The sequence below is a fragment of the Mytilus edulis genome, chromosome 8 (assembly GCF_963676685.1).
Source record: "Mytilus edulis chromosome 8, xbMytEdul2.2, whole genome shotgun sequence".
Classification (NCBI taxonomy): domain Eukaryota; kingdom Metazoa; phylum Mollusca; class Bivalvia; order Mytilida; family Mytilidae; genus Mytilus; species Mytilus edulis.
Genome location: NC_092351.1, coordinates 62,112,904 through 62,131,466, shown reverse-complemented (window position 1 = coordinate 62,131,466; position 18,563 = coordinate 62,112,904). Strand labels below are relative to the sequence as shown.

At 32.5% G+C, this 18,563-nt stretch overlaps 1 protein-coding gene across 6 annotated transcripts; it reads right to left on the bottom strand.

Moving 5' to 3' along the window:
* Positions 1-294: 294 nt before the first annotated feature.
* On the bottom strand, positions 295-15,162 carry LOC139486034 (uncharacterized). 6 transcript variants are annotated; one of them, XM_071270721.1, is made up of 7 exons: positions 15,023-15,162; positions 10,997-11,116; positions 9,941-10,121; positions 9,310-9,432; positions 8,186-8,247; positions 4,363-6,999; positions 295-3,593 (listed from the first exon to the last, which is right to left on the bottom strand). In XM_071270721.1, exons 2-7 carry the CDS (start codon positions 11,099-11,101, stop codon positions 3,300-3,302), a joined length of 3,402 nt encoding a protein of 1,133 aa, XP_071126822.1. In that variant the 5' UTR covers positions 11,102-11,116; positions 15,023-15,162; the 3' UTR covers positions 295-3,299. The 6 variants fall into 6 exon arrangements, with proteins under 6 accessions (XP_071126822.1, XP_071126825.1, XP_071126824.1 ...); XM_071270724.1 differs by having other exon boundaries at positions 8,186-8,244; positions 15,023-15,146; XM_071270723.1 differs by having other exon boundaries at positions 9,310-9,429; positions 15,023-15,141.
* Between the last annotated feature and the right edge of the window lie 3,401 nt (positions 15,163-18,563).

Here is an 18,563-nt window from a genome sequence, read left to right as displayed (position 1 = left end):
TTAATATAAGTTGAAAAACTTGTTTCCCAATCCACTATAAATAAATATGTTTAAACTAAAGGCAGATATTTCAAGGTGTGCACTTGTTTTACATGTTTAATAATTTCGAGTTGATTTAAATTTGCAGATGAATTCCCTTAAAATTAACGAAAAGGACTAATGAGGCTTTTTTTCAGGAGAGAGAAACCACTTCAACAGTGCTTTTGGTTTAATGAACAGTCAACACTGCCAGTCAATGCAGTATCATTGCGGCTAAACTTTACATTATTCTATCATTAAAAGTCTAAAACAGTATTCCATGATGCTGAATTTTATTCAGTAGCCAATGACGATATAAAGCAGGTCATAAGACATTAATACAAAGCAAGTCAAATGACAAACTGATAACAAAGCTATTAAATTACAAATTCATTGTTCTAAATCAATTTACATACATATTAAAATATTTCAATACAATAGAACTGTATAAGTAGTCTTGTTCATTGTGTGCAATTTTTTGTTGGTTTCTTGACGAGAACAATATTTTTCGTTGATATATTTATATCTAGACTAGAGTTTTCAGTCATTGTTTTTTGTACTGACTTGAAAGACTCATGGTTTGAGGAACTGCTGTTGAAAATTCTTACACAGTTTATTGGTGGATACAATAACTTAAAGAATCTCAACACTTAGAAACTACTATAGACTTTGAAACTGTTAATTGTTTAAAAACACAACAGTACTTAAATTGGCCCAATCTTACAAAATTTTAATATATCAATTGGTTGACATACTACAAACTATCATAATTATAGAGTTTAAAATGACTTCAGAATTCAGTGAGTAGAAAATAATATGAAAAAATGTTTTCATTGCAATATTCACACCACCAGTGAAATACATGATTACCAAACTTTTTCTTCTGATAAAATTGTTTTCAATGGAATATTCATGATTCAAAAATGAAGATACATGATAAGACATCTTTTCTTTTCATAAAATTGTTTTCATTACTACACAAAGATACAAAACAAGCTATTTACATACATTTATAAAGCCGGAAAGCTACTCTCATAATCTGTTCATGATAAAAATGCACAATAGCATAAGCACTATATTTAAATGACATGTATTTAATAACTACAATATAACACATGTGAGTTTGATGGGATAATCTTAGAAATTTTCCTAAACATTTTTTTTAATAAATACTACCACAGATGCTTATAAATGTTGTGTTCATTTTGAATAGTCATCTAAAATATTTTCGTAGACATGAATTTGATAACATTTAACTACAACTGTTAACAAAATACTTTCCAAACTTTATCTCTTTGTTAATTGAATTATATTAAAATCAGATTTGATGTTGTTAATATGACAGAGTGCTTTATTTATTTTTTATCGGTATATGAAGAAAAAAATATATGAAAACTTGCGCAATTATCCTTCAAGCAGACTTTCAAAATCTTTCTATTTCTTTAAATATAACCTTGAAACCTTCCTTTTCTGTTTTTACCCCCACCCCTTTTCTTCTTGCAAATCAGAAAACACTAAATCACAACAATTATCTTCCTTCAAAGCACTGTGTTCCTTAAAATCATTATAGGGCACAGAGAAGTATTTTTCATAATAATTCTTAAAAAAAAGTTTCTTAAACAATATGAAGTGAGAACAAAATATAATAGTTTTTTTTCTTTCAAGAAAAATTTTGCCTTTCACTATTAAATTCTGATATTTCTCTCTCATTTACAATCAATCTCAATTCTAAAGAACTTTTACAACTTGTATAAAATGAACATGAAATGATCTTTTTAATGTACAGATGAAAATATAATTTGTTAACTTCATTATTTCTAACCACAACTATATAAAACACATAAAAAAATATTTATACAAACAAGTATGACATTAGCAATGCAATTTCTGAATGTTTAAGTCCTGTTAATTCCAACTTCACTTGTAATCTCTTAAGGTTCAACTCATATTATATTATATAAGTAGAATGTTCTCATGATTAAAATACAAAAGATAAAATCAACCATAATTTTAATTTTATTCTAACCCCAAAACGTCATGCTTACTAGTTCTATATAAAAGCTATTACAACATAAAGTTGTAGAAACCATGATTACAGATAATGCGTTATTATTTTTCATACTTTAACAATGACAGTTTAGTATATCCAAAGCACAGATATCAATGCAACATTTTAATACAATGGAATGCCTTATATGTCTATGCTATCTAGAGATTAAATAACACCTTCCATTAATACTCGTAATACACACTTAGTTGCAAAGCAGTTCTAAGTCTTATAGGTCTTTTTATAAATGTATCTGGTTTTCAAGCCAATTCTCTCCAATGGCATTAGTACATATATTAAGGTGGTACCCAACACTTTAACTAAAATTAATTTGGCTCATTTAATTTTCTCAAAATTTTGACAAAATATTTACTTTGACCCTTTTACAAAAATATAAAAATTTCAAAAAATTTGAACCAACCGTTTTATCAGAAAATATATATAGCAGTTTGATAAACACTTATTTTGATCATTGAGAAGCTTAATATTCCCTTAACAACACAACCACAACGTAATTAAAACGTTTAGCTGATTTTACAGAGTTATCTCCCTGTAGTGTTAGGTACCACCTTAAATTGCATCATGACTGTTGTTTGTCACTTTTGAAGTACACAGATACAAGTACCATTCAAAAATCAAGATGCACCTTATGAAATGTAAAACGAAGATATCTGACACACACAACTTGACTTTATGATTTAGACAACATAAACCAATTCACTCAGATTATTTTTAGTCATTCAATATTTAACAAAATCAGATCTATAAAAAAAAATTACAATTGTTAAGTAATTTTTCTCGTTAGAATTTGTTCATATCATTATGATCTCCAAATTAAATCATCATGATAATTTTTACTGCTCAAATAATCAATTTTACTAGTTTAATAAGACTTTTGAAAAAGTAAACTTTGAACATGCTTGCTTAAAAAGTAATTTTGATTCTTATTTCAATAGCATGAGCAAAGTTGATTAACTTTGCAGAATTTTCCATTACTTTTCATTAAAGATGAATGCTTCAAACTTAACATTAATTAATAACAACCATCATAAAATAAAAGATGAATGATGATACATTGGATTGAAAATGGTTTCTCTTTTAATATTTCTTTCTGCTTTTAAAAAAGAATCAAGCAATTACAAAAAAATGCTGACTTTCAACAAAAAATCTACAGATTAAAACAATGCAATTGATTACTTTTTTTGTGTCCGACTACAACATTAAGTTCTACACATTATTCTTGTTGAATCTGTGCATAAATTTGGTGACCTCCATCTTCTCCAGGTTGTTGCATCACATACTGTACAGTTCCGTCCTGGTCTACGATAGCATGGGTGGCATTTTCACCAGGTTCTGCCGTCTGTACAATAATGATGGTCTCCTGTCCACCCTCTGTCTGTAGTGTGGTCAATGCCTGTCCAGCCAGGAGTTGTGCAGCATCTGTCACATTACTGTATGTTCCATCAGCACTTGTTACTACGTATGTGGTGTCCCCAGCAGGTTCACCTTCAAGATGTACATTCTCAATCTAAAAATAGAATTGACAATTAAAATAGCAAATCATCTCTAAAAAGTTTTAAACAAACGTTTTTTTAAGTTTGTGTTTATGATGTCAGAAAAAGACTGAAGTAAGGTATCAAATTTTTGATTTAATGATTTCATACTTGCACTCTAATACATCCCATTGCAATGATTTAATGTGAAGTCAAGTGGCTAAAACATTTTGTCAATATGCCACTATTTCTTTTTTTATTGTATTGATCATGTTGATAGTAATGATTCTGTAGTTACATACTGTAAATTTTCATTATTCTTTTAAAAAGCAGTTTTCATAAATTGTGGAAAATTCGAATTCATAATTAATGAAACTAAGTACAAAGGTACAATTAAGTTTTAAAGTGTTTAAATATTTTTCATGAACATATTCTGACATGCAGTAAAAGATAATAATAGCATAAACAGTAGTTTACTTTCACACTGAGTATACTTATTGCAATGTTATGCTTTTTTTTATGAAAAAATAATAATCATATAACCTTTGAAAGACTGTTCAATTAATTGAATACAGATCATAACAAAGTAAGTATTTTAGTTGATTATGCTGTATGGTTTTTCTGATTGTTGAAACCATACAATAACTTTAGGTGTTTAATTCTACATCAATTAGTCTCTAGTTTCGATTTTTCTCATTGGCAATCATACCACATCTTCCTTATTTTATATGAGATGTAACATCCTAAACATAATTTTTTGATGTATTGGTTGTTGAAAATCTAACATTTAATTCTAAGCCTTACCTCTGCTACTTCTCCCTCCTCATATTCCTCTCCCTCTGCCTCAATGTCCTCATCATTATCAGCATGTAGATCATACTTCCTAATGATGGCTTGGGCGGCCTCTCCAGCAGTCACATGGATCCTACCAATATGCTCCAGCAATAGCTTCTTCCTCTTGAACTGTTCATGACACATGTCACACTGGTAGGGGGACAATTTCTTGTGGACCAATTGGATGTGGGACATCAGATTAGACTTATTATTGAAGCAGCGGCCACAGTCGTTACATTTATGTGGCTTTTCTCCTGTATGAATCAACATATGCCTGTCGACGTGGTATTTCTTGGTGAAACGTTTCTCACACACTGAACAAATGAAGATTTTCTGATTAGGTGACTTCCAGCCTTCATGCACACGCTTTGTGTGCCCAATCAGAGCTCCTAATGTTTTAAATGCAGCTTTGCAGGTATTGCAAAGATATTGCCTGGTGTGAAGATGCATTCCTTTAATATGGGTATTAAGATTGCCACGGAAAGCTGATGCATAATCACAGTGCGGACATTTGTATGGTTTTCTACCAGAGTGCACCGTTCTCATGTGAGAGCTCATACCAGTTTTAAGGACAACTTTGCCACAAATAGGACAAGGAATTTGCATCCTATTTTGTTGATGAAGTTCCTGGTGACGTTTCATATTCTTTGTGGTCTTCCCACACTCCTGACATTGCTCCCCTTCCTCCTCGGGGCCTTGTGTAGAAACTTTCATTATCTTTTCTCTCCACTTTGCATTTCTCATTTCCTCTTCATAATCCATTTCATCTCTGTGTTTACCTTTTATATGCTTTACCAGACCAATAAATGCTTTGTCACAAAATGGACAATTGAGAGCCTCCTCTGTGTTACGGATTGTTCTACGTTTGGGTTCCATATCCTCAAACAGAGCCACTTCGTCACTTCTTCGCTTCTTTCTGCCGCTCCCATCATCCTCTTCCTCAGCAAAACCAAAATCATCTTGACCTAATGGTCCAAATTTCTTCTTTTTAAGTTTAGGATCTGTCTGAGTTAGTACAGATCTTCTTTCTGGGGTTTCGATAACAGTTTCAACTTCAACAAATGGGATCTCAACTTCTGATGTGCCTGGTTCCTGATCATGATCAACTTGTTCGATGCTGTAAACATCTCCCTCTACATTTTCATGAACAATTAGTGTGTGTGGTCTATTACTTCCTGACACAGATGAAATAGTAATATTGGGTAATACCTGTGATAACAGATCTTCCTGGGGTTCCTCTTTTACGATCATTCTATCATTAGGTCCGGCTGAGGAGTCAGTCATAACTGGTGGGGAAGCCTTAGGTTTTTTCTTAACTGGTAAATCTGTTGGTGTTGTTTCTACTGTTTCTTCCACTGGTCTTGCTCGTTTTTTAGATGGAGTTGATGGGACAGTTTCTTCTGCTTCCATTGTTTCATTAGTACCAGTGATATCCTTTGGAGAGTCCCCAGATTTTGAAGGGCGACCCTTTTTTTTCTTGGGCTCTGGTTCAGGAGCTTCATCACCCTCCATGTCTTCTTCACCTTCTACTTCTTCATCTTCAACAGTTTTTTCTACTACCTCTTTTTTGGGTCTACCTCTTCCTTTTTTTGGAGTGTCTGCAGATGTCTCCTCTTTCTTTTTGCCTCGTTTCTTTCCCTCATCTGGTGGAGTATCTGCACCTTTTTTCTTTCCAGATTTTGCAACTTCTTCTTCATCATCATTATCCCCTTGTTTAGTTTTTCCTTTTTTACTGGTTGGAGTTTTAACTTTGAGTTTGACAACCGGAGTAGAACTTTCTGATTTAGATGGTCTTCCCCTGCCTCTTCCTTTTTTTGGTTCAGGGGTGGCTTCCTGTTCTTCCTCTCCAGATTCTGCCTCAGATTCAGCTTCCTCCTCATCCTCTTCCTGTTCAACTTCCTTTTCTGTTGACTCTTTCCGTGGACGACCTCTGCCCTTTGATTTTGTCTTCGGAGTCTCAGTATCTTTTTCCTTTGCAGCTTTTCCTTTTTTAGATTTAGTGTCTGGAGTTTCTGCAGTTTTGTCCTCAGCTACCTCTTTGGGAGCTCTTAGACTCCTACGTGTTGGTCTGCCTTCTGAAGCAGGACCACTTTCACTGGATTTTGAATCATTTCTTGGTCTTTTCTCTGGTGAAGGACCAGCCACATCGTCAGTGGACTGTTTAGCTGGTCTTCCCCTTCTTTTTGGTGTAGATTCGTCTTTTTCCTCATTAACTATAGTTACAGTAACTGTAACTTCCCCTTCTTCATTCTGACTCGACTCAATTTGAGGTTCTGTGGCCTCAGTTGTATCCTCCATTGCAGTTTCCTCCTCTTGATTTTTCGTTGTTTCTGCCCCCAAAGATTCCTCTTCAGCTGTATTTTCTTTGATTGGGTCTAACCGATTGTCTTCAAGGGGAATGAAACTTTCAGGGACAATGACTGGTATCTCAACTGGTACCTGATCTTCTTTTTGTTCCTCTGCAGATACCCCATCAGATTTTGCAGAAGTTTCTTCTACTGATTCAATTTCCTCCTCTAAAGGAGTGAAATTTTCTGGGACTATAACTGGTTCATCAACTGCGGGTGGCTGCACATCAGTTTCTAGAACTACTTGAACTATTTGGGGCTGAAATATAAAATGAGGTACATTTTATATCATAATATCATCTTATCATTGGTTTAAATTAACAAACATCCAAGAATTTTGGATTAATACATATAACAAAGAATACATAGAAGTATCAACCATTTTTTTCAGCAAGTGTAAAAAATAGGAATGTCAAAAGATCTGAATTAATCGGATACTCGGTCATGATACTCGATAGTACTCGGATGAATCTAAAACGTCTACTTTCATGAACATATAAACGAAAGACAAACGTACTACAAACATAGCTTGGTCCTCTGGTTTTTGTGTCAATTAAACAATGAATTACTAACTGCTGTTTCTACAAATAACCTATCATAATAGCAATTATTGTTTTTGTACGTGTTCATAAACCAAACTGCAAATAAAGTCAGACAAAGTAGACAATATAAGTATCATCTGTTCCTGAGGAGTTGGAATTTTTTTATAATACGAGTTTTCCATTAATTTGTCAACAACAATATTGGACTTCAAATCACTTGTGCATTTTCGTGTTGCTCAATCTATCTGTGTTTTGTTTTTTTTGCACTATCGTTTGTCTGATTTTCAAATTGTGCATGTGAAAACATTCCCCTGGAAGGAAAGAACTTTGCTAGTACTACTATAACAAATATTAGCCTCAGATAAACATATTTACACGTATGTTGTAAATTGATTTTATTTAGTATTACAAAGGGGATATTTCAATGGAACAAATGATAATGGAAATGTGAAGAGAAATATCTCAAGATGTATAACAGTCAAACGAGTATCTGAGTACTAAAACTGTACTCGAGTACTCAGTCTTCCTGAGAATATTGTAAGTGCCAAGATTCACATACACATGTGTATGCTGTTTTAAAGTTTTAAAATTGAATCATCAATCAGACAAAAATGCAATGTATGAATGTGCATATTGCTGTTGTTTTTTTTTTACTCCATTGGTAAGATGTATTGAAGGATTGAGATCTGACAACACATCTCCAAATATGCCAGATTTTGTATGTCCGATTGGTGGCTTTGTGGTGATTTCTGCACTTTGGTAAAGTTTTTGTTTCTTTGACACAATCGTGATTTCTATTCTTGATTTTACCCTTTAATGTAAACAGCTATATGATTGAACATTTTATTTTGAAAATCCATAAACTTTATCCATAATGAGCTATCAGTGATATGTGTGTATTACCTGGGTGTCAGATGTAACTTCTGTATTTCCATCAAAAAAGTCAGCTGGCAAACTGTTATCTGCTAAATATAAAATAAACAAATTAAAGGAAAACACAAATAAATTGGGAATGTGTCCATGGAAAAAGATGGTTGAGGAAACTTAAGTAAGAGAATGTAAATAAAAAAATTAGCAATTTTTCCACTTGTAAAGGGGCATAACTATAAAAGGTTAAAGTGAAACAACCAAATTTCACACCTGATCTGTATTTTGTGGTAATAAGTGCTGTGTATAAGTTTACATTTGGTTGAGGAAAACTGAGTTCGAGAACAAACAAAACATTCTGTAATTTTCCATTTGTTAACAGTTATGGTGACGCCACCAAAATTCCAATTTGATGGGGTTTTTTGTGTGGTAATAAGCATTTTATATCAGTTTCATAATATTTAGTTTAGGCAAACTTAAGTTGAAAACAGACACCAACGTTGGGGTGTTACAGACAAGGGTAAATTTTAATGCACCCTCTGCTACAGTGGGGGCATGAAAAAAAACTTTAATTATTACATTACATATCCATGAACATGATGAATGGTCAATTTATAAGTTAGAAACTCCATATAGTGTTAAGGTACTTGCTAATTATTTTTTCACATGATTTTAAGAATTTGTTAACAAGAATGAAGTTGAAATTTATGTGTTTTTCAGTTTACAAATATAATATTTTTGCCTGATTTAACAAATTGCTTAAACACATACTGGGAATCTTCTGGAACTTACAAGCAAGTGTGAGCTTTTATTCCCTTTTTGAAGGCATCAGTGAGACAATAGCAATAACCTGTGGCCCCTTGCCTTTGGGTTTGATTGAGTGTGTGTAGGATTTTTGTGACAGTAAAATACATGTACATGTAAGCATAGGACTGTTCTATGAAAACATAGAGGGCATTTTGTGAATGGATTTTTTAAATCTCACTTAAAGATGGGAATCAAGTACTTTGAACATGTTGAAAGTGCAAGAGAAATTCAAAATTTGTCCCTACAGGCAAATTTATCAATTATAAAAGTGCATCTCAGATACTATTTATGTTGGGAAGAAACCACCCTTATTACACATTCAATCAATAAACATAATTTGTGGAAATTTTTACCAGTCTTCTCATCAGATGCAGGCTGCTGTACATTATCAACTTGATCAGGTAATCCTTCTACTGCAGTTGTCTCTGCCTCAGCTACTTGGGAAACCTCATTGATTTTTTCTAATACCTCTTCTACTAAAAAAATTTAAAAGGCATTGTTGATTAACATGATTAATATCAATATATAATTTAAATTTTTACATATCTTGAAAAATTGTCAAAAACAAAATGTTCATGTACAATGTAACGACAAAAATAAAATTTAAATTGTTGGCTGTTGCCTACTTATATACTCAACCACCTAAAAAGCTGCCTATTTAAACACAAATAGTTTTATAAAGACTTACTTTTCTAATGTCCTTTTCTTGACTAAAACATGTTACTTATGTTGTTGGCCAAAGCTTATAAAAATCCCTTCGAACCAACTCAAAATGTACAAAAGCTTGGCCTGAAACTGCTTTTCGCATGTTCATACTTTATACAGGATCTACATGAATACCTTATTCCTGACCAGTTTAACCTATGTTGTATTTCATGGTATTCTTGATGTTATATTTTATTTCTTGTTCGTAAAAAGTGTTTAAATTATTATTAATATTAACCCTCAAACGAAAAATTTCCATTAAAATCCTCGCATTTATACCTGATGCTTCATTCTCGATGGGTTTTTGCTCAGCCATGATTTCTACAGGCATGTCAGTAGTCTTCTGTTCAGCCATGATATTAACTGGCATATCACTAGGCAAGGACTCAATGCTGTATCCACCATTGGGCTGAGGGGCTGGATCAGCCTGGGGAAACACACCTTCTAAAGTCTCTACAACCTGCAATAATACATATTCAATTTTATTTATAACTGATTGATAATGAAAATTTATGAACATGTGGTTATTTTTAAAAGTAGAAAATGTTTATGTACAGCACTATGCATTCTATGGTAGGTAGTGGACTAACCTATTTTCTGTGTTAATAATTTTTTCACATATTTATATAGCAGATATTTTACCTTAGGTACATGTACAGGGGTTGAAAATATCTGTAAGTGTATCTCATAATAATCTTACTACTTGATTAGTAGTTTTTGTGTTATGAAAAGCCTTACAGTATAAAACATCATTATTTGTTGTTCAGCCAATTTTGCATAATGAGTGATATTCATGATATTGTTGGCTTTTTTCAAAACTACCTCCACCCTTTTTTGTTGTGAAAATATGCGTCATTTTGATCAAATTGGGAAATTTAAAATAAACCATGAATTTGACTGAAACTTTTTACAGACCCATTATCAAGAGTCAAACCCTGTTTTAAAATAAGACCCCATTTTGATAGTGATGATACATAAATAGACCCTCAAATGTGCACATATAGTCATTTTAGGCAAGAAATTGTTGAAATGAGTGTTTTTCAGTTTGAATTCATGCACAATTACTACACACAGAGACTGCACCGCTTGGGAAAAAAGTTTGTCTTTTTGGGAATAATTTTTTTCAAATTGGGATTCTTCTCCAGGGGAAAAGCCTTTATTCTCCACTAATTGAAGGCAAACAATATCACTGATAATATACATGTAGGTAGATTTGTACTACCCTGTGATAAATATAGTAACTTTAAAATCATTCATAGAAAACTTCAGAATCATTGCAATCAATCACCTCATACTGAACCATATCTCAACTGTACTGTAGAACAATAAACAAACCTGAGTTTCTGATAGTTTAACTAGGTCTCCAACATCACTAATGACAATCCCATCTCCTCCCCCAACTTCTTCTGCTACCTGCTGTAAAGCATCATCTGTATCCATGTTAACCGGTCTCCACTGAAAAAACCAACATTTTCAAATCAAAAAATTGTCATGATGCAATAATCATGATAATGGTATGAATGGGGTCTTTTGATGAAAATTTTTACAGAATAACGTTAATTATCAAAGATACATGTATTTTAAGAACCACAAATGCCCCACTCATACTATCATTTTCTTTGTTCAGTGGAAGTTGATTTGACCTCAACTCCATAAAAAACTACATGTACCTTGACAAAAGATTAAACCTGAAGCTGGACAGACAGATTACATGGATTAATGAACGCACGGACAAGAAAACATAATGCCCCCATAAAATCAAAATAATGCAGAAATGAAGGACTGTCCACCCAGACCTTGATGCATACTTCCCTTAATCCACTAGCAGGTACATTTTATAGGACGATTATATTTAAAAATGAATCTGGCTAAACACTTTTTAACATTCAAAAACAACATAAATTATGAAGAGTATTTAAAAAAACAGGATTATTTAAAGAACGCACATTCTGTGCCAAGAAAAATAACACAAATCTATAAAAGATTATATATCCTAATGTTATCAGTTCTCAATTGTGTAACAAATGTTTACTCTGTATGGCCACTTATTCAAATAAATGTTGTCAAAGCTGATTGTGTTAGTTTATAGTAGATACTTTTATTCATTTCCTATTATCCTCACGATTTTCTCTAGCGTAAATCAAGAAAAATAAAAACATTTATTATACTTCAGTGTGTTTTTTCTATATAAAAAGTAATGAAATAGTTGTGCTATTTCATTCCACAGAACCATTTGCCAGTCAATAGTTTCAAAGACTATTACACCGGTTAATAGTTTCATAATCATCTTTCCCGTACTTTTCATGCTTATTTTTCATTGGACGATAATGATGTCATTGATTACTCTGCTTGGTTACGTATGCTTTGCAACGTCAAACTCCCGCTAATATTGTAAACGGTGGAATCTGTTTGTGTTGATTGTAATTTCACTTGTAAGAAGCAATTATAAAAAAGAAAAAAAAATCTTCACTGGGAATTTTTTAAAGATCTAAAATATAGTACCTTATTCTTAATATGGGTATAAAAAGTGAATTTGCGTTTGGTGTATTTTAGCTAGAATTTTTTTAAGCACAGAAAGTTTAACATTAGTATTTCTTGTCTTGATTGAAATTAATGAAATATTTATTAATACAAAACGAATTATAAAAAAAGTATAGTTCATCATGTGCATATAAAGTTATGTGACATTTTTGTTTTCTTTCAGATGATATATTATACACTTTTAGAAAATTATTTATTTGGTATATATATAAAATACTTAATGGCTGTGTTGTTCAGTATAATAAAACACCTAATGACTGGGTGTGCGGGTAATAGCAAGTTTGTTGTCCCTTCGCATACCAACTATTGCTCTCGGCTTTGCCTCGAGCAATAGTTGGTACCTCAGGGACAACAAACTTGCTATTACCCTCACACCCAGTCAATAGGTGTATACTGTTGTTGTGCTCCATTTTGACATTGTGTGCAATACGTCATCAGTTCTTGATAGTTGTGAAAAGTATAGTATGGTAAGCATGTTTGATTTTAAAAGAAGATTTAAAATTTCGCAAATTGGAGAAAAGTATCAATTAACTATCTTTTGTCTCTAGAAACATATTTTTTTTATGAATTTTAGCCTTATTGATCAATTAAGGCATCTTTACCCGATATCCTAGGAATTGTCACTCAAGGACAAACATATGCATTGAATACTAATCTTTATTATTTTAGATATTTTAAACTATTGAACTAATTCTTATACGTTGTAAGATGTTGTCACAGCTGTTATTAATATTTTACTGTCACAGTAACAATATTTAAGGGCATTGCTTTTTCGATAATTGAATTGAATTTAATTTTAAAGTTCATATAAAGATATGACCCAAACTGCATTCCTTAGATTTTTTGCCATAGCGATGTCACACCACATCTTACAATTGAGTATTATGTATGTGGACTTGACCTTCTTTTCGAGCTAAGTATTGTTAATATTTGAAAATGTGCTATAAATGAACCAAGGGTATGAAGTTGGGGTTGTTTTAAGAATAAAGAAAAAAATGTTACAATCGGAAAATATTATTTTTACTGTGTAAAATGTCTGAAAACTTGAAATGTTGATATTAATGCATGTGTGAACAGTCAGGGGACTTACTTAAATAAGTGATTTTCTAAATCACTGATTCAAGTATCATTATTTCCATAAAGGTTGGAAGTTAGAGTTGTCTTTCTTTAATAATCACTTATTTAAGTAGTACAAATTAATCACTAGAAGAAGTGATTAAGTTTTATTGTAGCTTTAAATATAGAATACTAATGATCCAGGGACTAATTATGGTTCTAAACTTATCAGAACCAACATCTGTGTTGTCTAGGATGACCAGGTCATTTCAGGTGATGACCTTGTACTGAATGTAGGATAATGACATACAACTCACTTGTTTAAGTATCAGGCCTCAATTTCCTTCTCAAAAATCACTTCTTTAAGTATCATTCTTTTAATAACTCCCACTAATTTCAACACCCCCGAACAGTGAAATTTTTATTGCGAACAGTAGAATTTTATTACATAATCTGAAAGATGAAACCTTGAACTTCACAGGAAAAATGCTCCCACTGCTGGGAAAAATCTTTGAAGAAAGTATCAGTTCATTATGTAAAGCCATTATTATAGCATTTTTTCAACTAAAATAGTATTTTCAGCTAAATGATAGCATCAAAGGCATAAACCTTGCTACTTAAAAAAAGCAAAAAGTTTATTTTTTTTAAATTTTACTAATTAAAAGATATTATTTAAACCTATGTGTTTAAAATTTTGAAAAAACTACATAATCCCAATTTGTGACAAAACCTCGAATTTGCTACTCAAATAGGTGATTTAAAAATCACTTATTTCAGTAAGTCCCCTGACGCGAGTTTTTATTCTGTCCTTGAAATACCGACAAATAGAAAACAGGTGCTATTTCGCTCTTACCACGTGCATCACTATAGAGAACAGATGACTACTCGATACTACTTGCAGAAACAAAGAATGCAAGATTAGGATGGGAAAAAAACGGACATGAAGAGACAAGTTGACACGTTTTGACGTTCAGGATCAGGCTTTGCAGGGACATCATTATTTGTTCATATTTTTAGCCAACACATACATTTCAGTATTTCTAAAAAAAAATTTAGAACAAAGTGTCCAACATTTACGCAACAATGCAAAGTAATCACAGAGCGTCAGATTATGAAATAGCAAATTATAAGGTCTTTACTGCCTTGGACCTTTGAGAATTTGTATGCCAAGGCAATTTAAAGCTTCTGAGAGTGAATATAAGCTAATACATTTTTGAGCTCACTACTAGCCCTATGATGTTAGCCTTTTGCCTATAGACACTATTTATTGAGGACATGAACTCTTGACCCTAAATATATATTTGATATTTTCATTTCTATTATTTGATGATATAAAAATTTCTAGAAGCTCTTTTGATATGAATGATATTTCAAACTGAAATTATAATAAGCTGATGATTTTACATTAAAATTATGGATCTTGTCTGGTGACGAAAACACTGCATAAATTTCCCCTCCGCCATTTTGAATTTCTTAAGATCAGGAAGGGTTTCGTCGGTTACAAAGCTAGAATGTCGTATTCCTGTAATTTTATGGGTTGGCATTAAGCATTTGTACAATGCAATATCCCAAGTTTATCGGGTTGGCATTGCAGGGTCGCAAACAGGGGAAATTGTCGCCCTTGTCCGGTTTCTAAAGGGCAGTAATCACAAAGGCCATTTTTCTGCTTCACTTTGTGGTTATCGCCCGTTAAAAGAGAAATCATCGAAAAATCCTATTTAAATTGTTATAAAAAGCGTGACAGTTGCTTCAGAGGATACCTACCAATACAGTGTTTACCACTAGATGTTCTAATTAAAAGCAAAATATAAAATTCTTCCCCAGTATCACATCCAATAATAAAGTTGACGCACGCCGTCCCAGATTTTACCCATGAGCCTTCATTCTTACCATGTGACCAACCCGCGGGAAATTCAATTTTGCACTCTCGTTTAAAAAATATAAAATTTGTAAAAAAGAGAGTATGTATATATACGATAGTCAGCATATTTTACAATGGTTATGCTTAGATACAACAATTGCATATTGAAATACAAATCAATGCACTACTACAAATAACATGACACATCTAAATTAAAAAAAATTAATCGACATGCAAAACCAAATGCTAGTTTCGGATATACAATTTCAAATCCTTGCTAAAACTGAAGCACAACTAAAGACCCCTCACTAAACATTTTGACATAACTAAAAATTCTAAAAAAAAGTAAAACTTATCTGAAATAAAAGTCACGTAACCGTTTTGATATGTACAATGAAGACATCAAGTAGCGCTCAAGTAACTGCTGGTAAAATAATAAGATATTGAATGGTCTTCACACCGACAAACCTTAGTGCCCTTTTCCTGTAATTTGTCTAGTAGTTGTTTTTTTCCCAAATTTTAATTTTTTTCTTGTTTTTTTTTTCTCAGTACAGAAATGTTATGCCGATAGACATCCAGAACTTGATTGAAAATAAACAAAAAATAAATGTAGGTTTACAAGCGTACTCAGCTTGTTTAGATAAGTTCCGCTTAATTTTTACTCCAGATGATAAATAAAGTCATCATAGATACCAGGACTAAATTTAGTATATACGCCAGACGCGCGTTTCGTCTACAAAAGACTCATCAATAACGCTCGAATCCAAAAAAGTTAAAAAGGCCAAATAAAGTACGAAGTTGAAGATTAAACAGTGAGTGACGTATCCAGGGATGGGGGTTCAGAAGGTCGGAACCTCCCAATTTTTTGGGGACGATCAATGCATTTGAATCGGGGAACATATGGTTTACGTAACCCCTTCCCCCTTTTATCCTGGGTTGGACCCCGTCCCCTTTTTAAAAATGTCTGGATCCGCCCCTGTAAGTTTAACTGATAGTCAAAGGCAATGCCAAACAGTTAAAAGTGGATTCACACTTAAGATCAGCATTTTGAATACGTATACATGCATTTTGAACCTCAAGTTATATATGTGTACGGTTATTTATTTTTAACTTCCTCATTTAAAAAAAAAATCAGTTGAGTGACGAACTTGTTGAGGTTTATTTAAGTATTTTGATTGAAAATAAGTCTTATTTCATTTCGGATGTTTGATAGTTTAAACATATTTTATTGTCCAAAAACATTGACAAAAGGATTAGACACAAGTTTTGCAACTTATAACGTCTTCTCCATTACATACGAATAATAAATAACCGAATAATATGACGTTATTATAAATGTATTTTATTATATACTGCAGCTGTCCTATTTGAGCAATATACTGCAGCTGTCCTATTTGAGCAGTCAAATTGCATTGACTGTATATTCATATGTGATATACAGTCACTGACCGTATATCACTTTGTTTATGATCGCCTTTGACAATGCGTTTCCGTAGAGTTTTATTTATGACGTCAATATATAAAACATACAGGTTCGCAGAAATTTTACGTCGTCCGCTCCAAATTAAAAAAAATGATGGTTTTTACCCTAAATACTCCATTTAGAACACTTATAAGAGTTGCAGTATATAAAGAATAACCATACATTGTCTCGAAATATCAATCGGTTATTTTTACTCGGCTCGAAACAGGTAGAAATGCTCGGCACAGCCTCGCTTTCTACCTGTTTCTAAGCCTTGTACAAATAACATTGATATTTCGAGACAATGTATGGTTATTCTATATTTGTTCGGTTATTTATTCATTATAAAGCTTGTGTAAATTAATATGATGTTATTATTATTATGTATTTTATTTTATTTTATTTGTATGTAATGGAGAAGACGTTCTAAGTTGCAAAACTTGGGTCTAATACTATTGTCAATGTTTTTGGACAATAAAATATGTTTAAACTATCAATTTTAAATCCGAAATGAAATAAGACTTATTATTATGTTTGATGTGAATACAGATGTTCAAAACACATGACGATTGCATGCCCATGGAAGATCCAATGTACCAAGAAAACGAGAAGTATACTGACTGAACATTACATGTATGCTTCTATACATTGTTATATATATTATGTACATTTATTTATCAATAGAAAAAACATATATATTCTAATGAAATTAAAAATTTGAAGCTTTATTTCGATTGAAAGGAACCTGAGATGACCCGTTTTTTTTTTGGTCGAGTTCGTGTTTCGAAAACTTAGTCCTTGGTTTTCTGTGTTGTGTTTTGCATACCATTATTTGTCTCTTTTGTTTAATTGCCATGGCGTTGTCAGTTTATATATTTATGATAAGCTTTGGATTTTCAAATAGTTTAACCCTGAACATCACTGGAGAAATATTGATTGTCGAAAAGCACAGAAAAAATGATACCGTTATGTTATTATTTCGAATTTTCCGATTTTGAATGTCCCATTGGTATCTTTCGCACCTATGTATGCAAGTCTTAATCGCTAAGGAGGTGAATTATTTTCTTGTGGTTGAGCGAGAATAATTGAAGTCGTTTATTTAATAAACGATAGCTCATTTGACCATATTGATTGGCAGGTTAGCTGTGTTTTTTGTTTTTGTTTTTTTGTTTTTTTGTTTGTTTTTATCTATCATGCATTTTGTGATACACTATATTCATTTTTACCTTGCTTATGAACAGACTACTTACGCAGTCAGTATCATACGTTTTTAACAACCACTTTTTCCCTACACTGAAAAAGAATAATAGTTATCCATTTGTCTCGCAGAACAAAATCTGCCTACCCTACCGGATCCCCTGAGATGACATCCAGTTTTGTGTGCATGGGATTCGCGTAGAGCAGTCCTTGTTGTTCTGTAATGTTTTGTATACTGTTGTTTGATCTTCTTTCGTCAGTTTGCTTATTAAATATTTAAAACTATTCTGTCAAGGAGCAAAATTGCAATTAAAAATTTGACTACGGAAGGATCATCTGGAAGTACATGCAATTTTTACACATGTGGATCAGGATCTGCTTTCCCTTAAGGAGCACCAGAATTACAACCCCGTCCCAGTTGTTGGTGGTGTTCGTGTTGCTCAGTCTTAATTTTATTTTCATGTTGTGGTTTGTGTACTGTTGCTTGTCTGTTAATGGGTTTTTCATTTTTATCCACGACGTTGTCAGTTTATTTCCGACTTTTAAGTTTGAATGTCTATCTGGTACTTCCGCCTCTCTTTTGCATAAGTTGGCGACAACGTTATATCTAATATGGAATCGTATTAAACACCAAAAGTCTGAAGCAATATTCATGTTCAATAAAACAAACACTTGTTTTCCCCTAAATTAATCAGTCCGATTAAGCTGTACAACCAATGAACACTCCTAGTCAATGATGATCAGTAGGATTATGAAATTAAAGGGGCTATAAAAAGTTTAGGTTG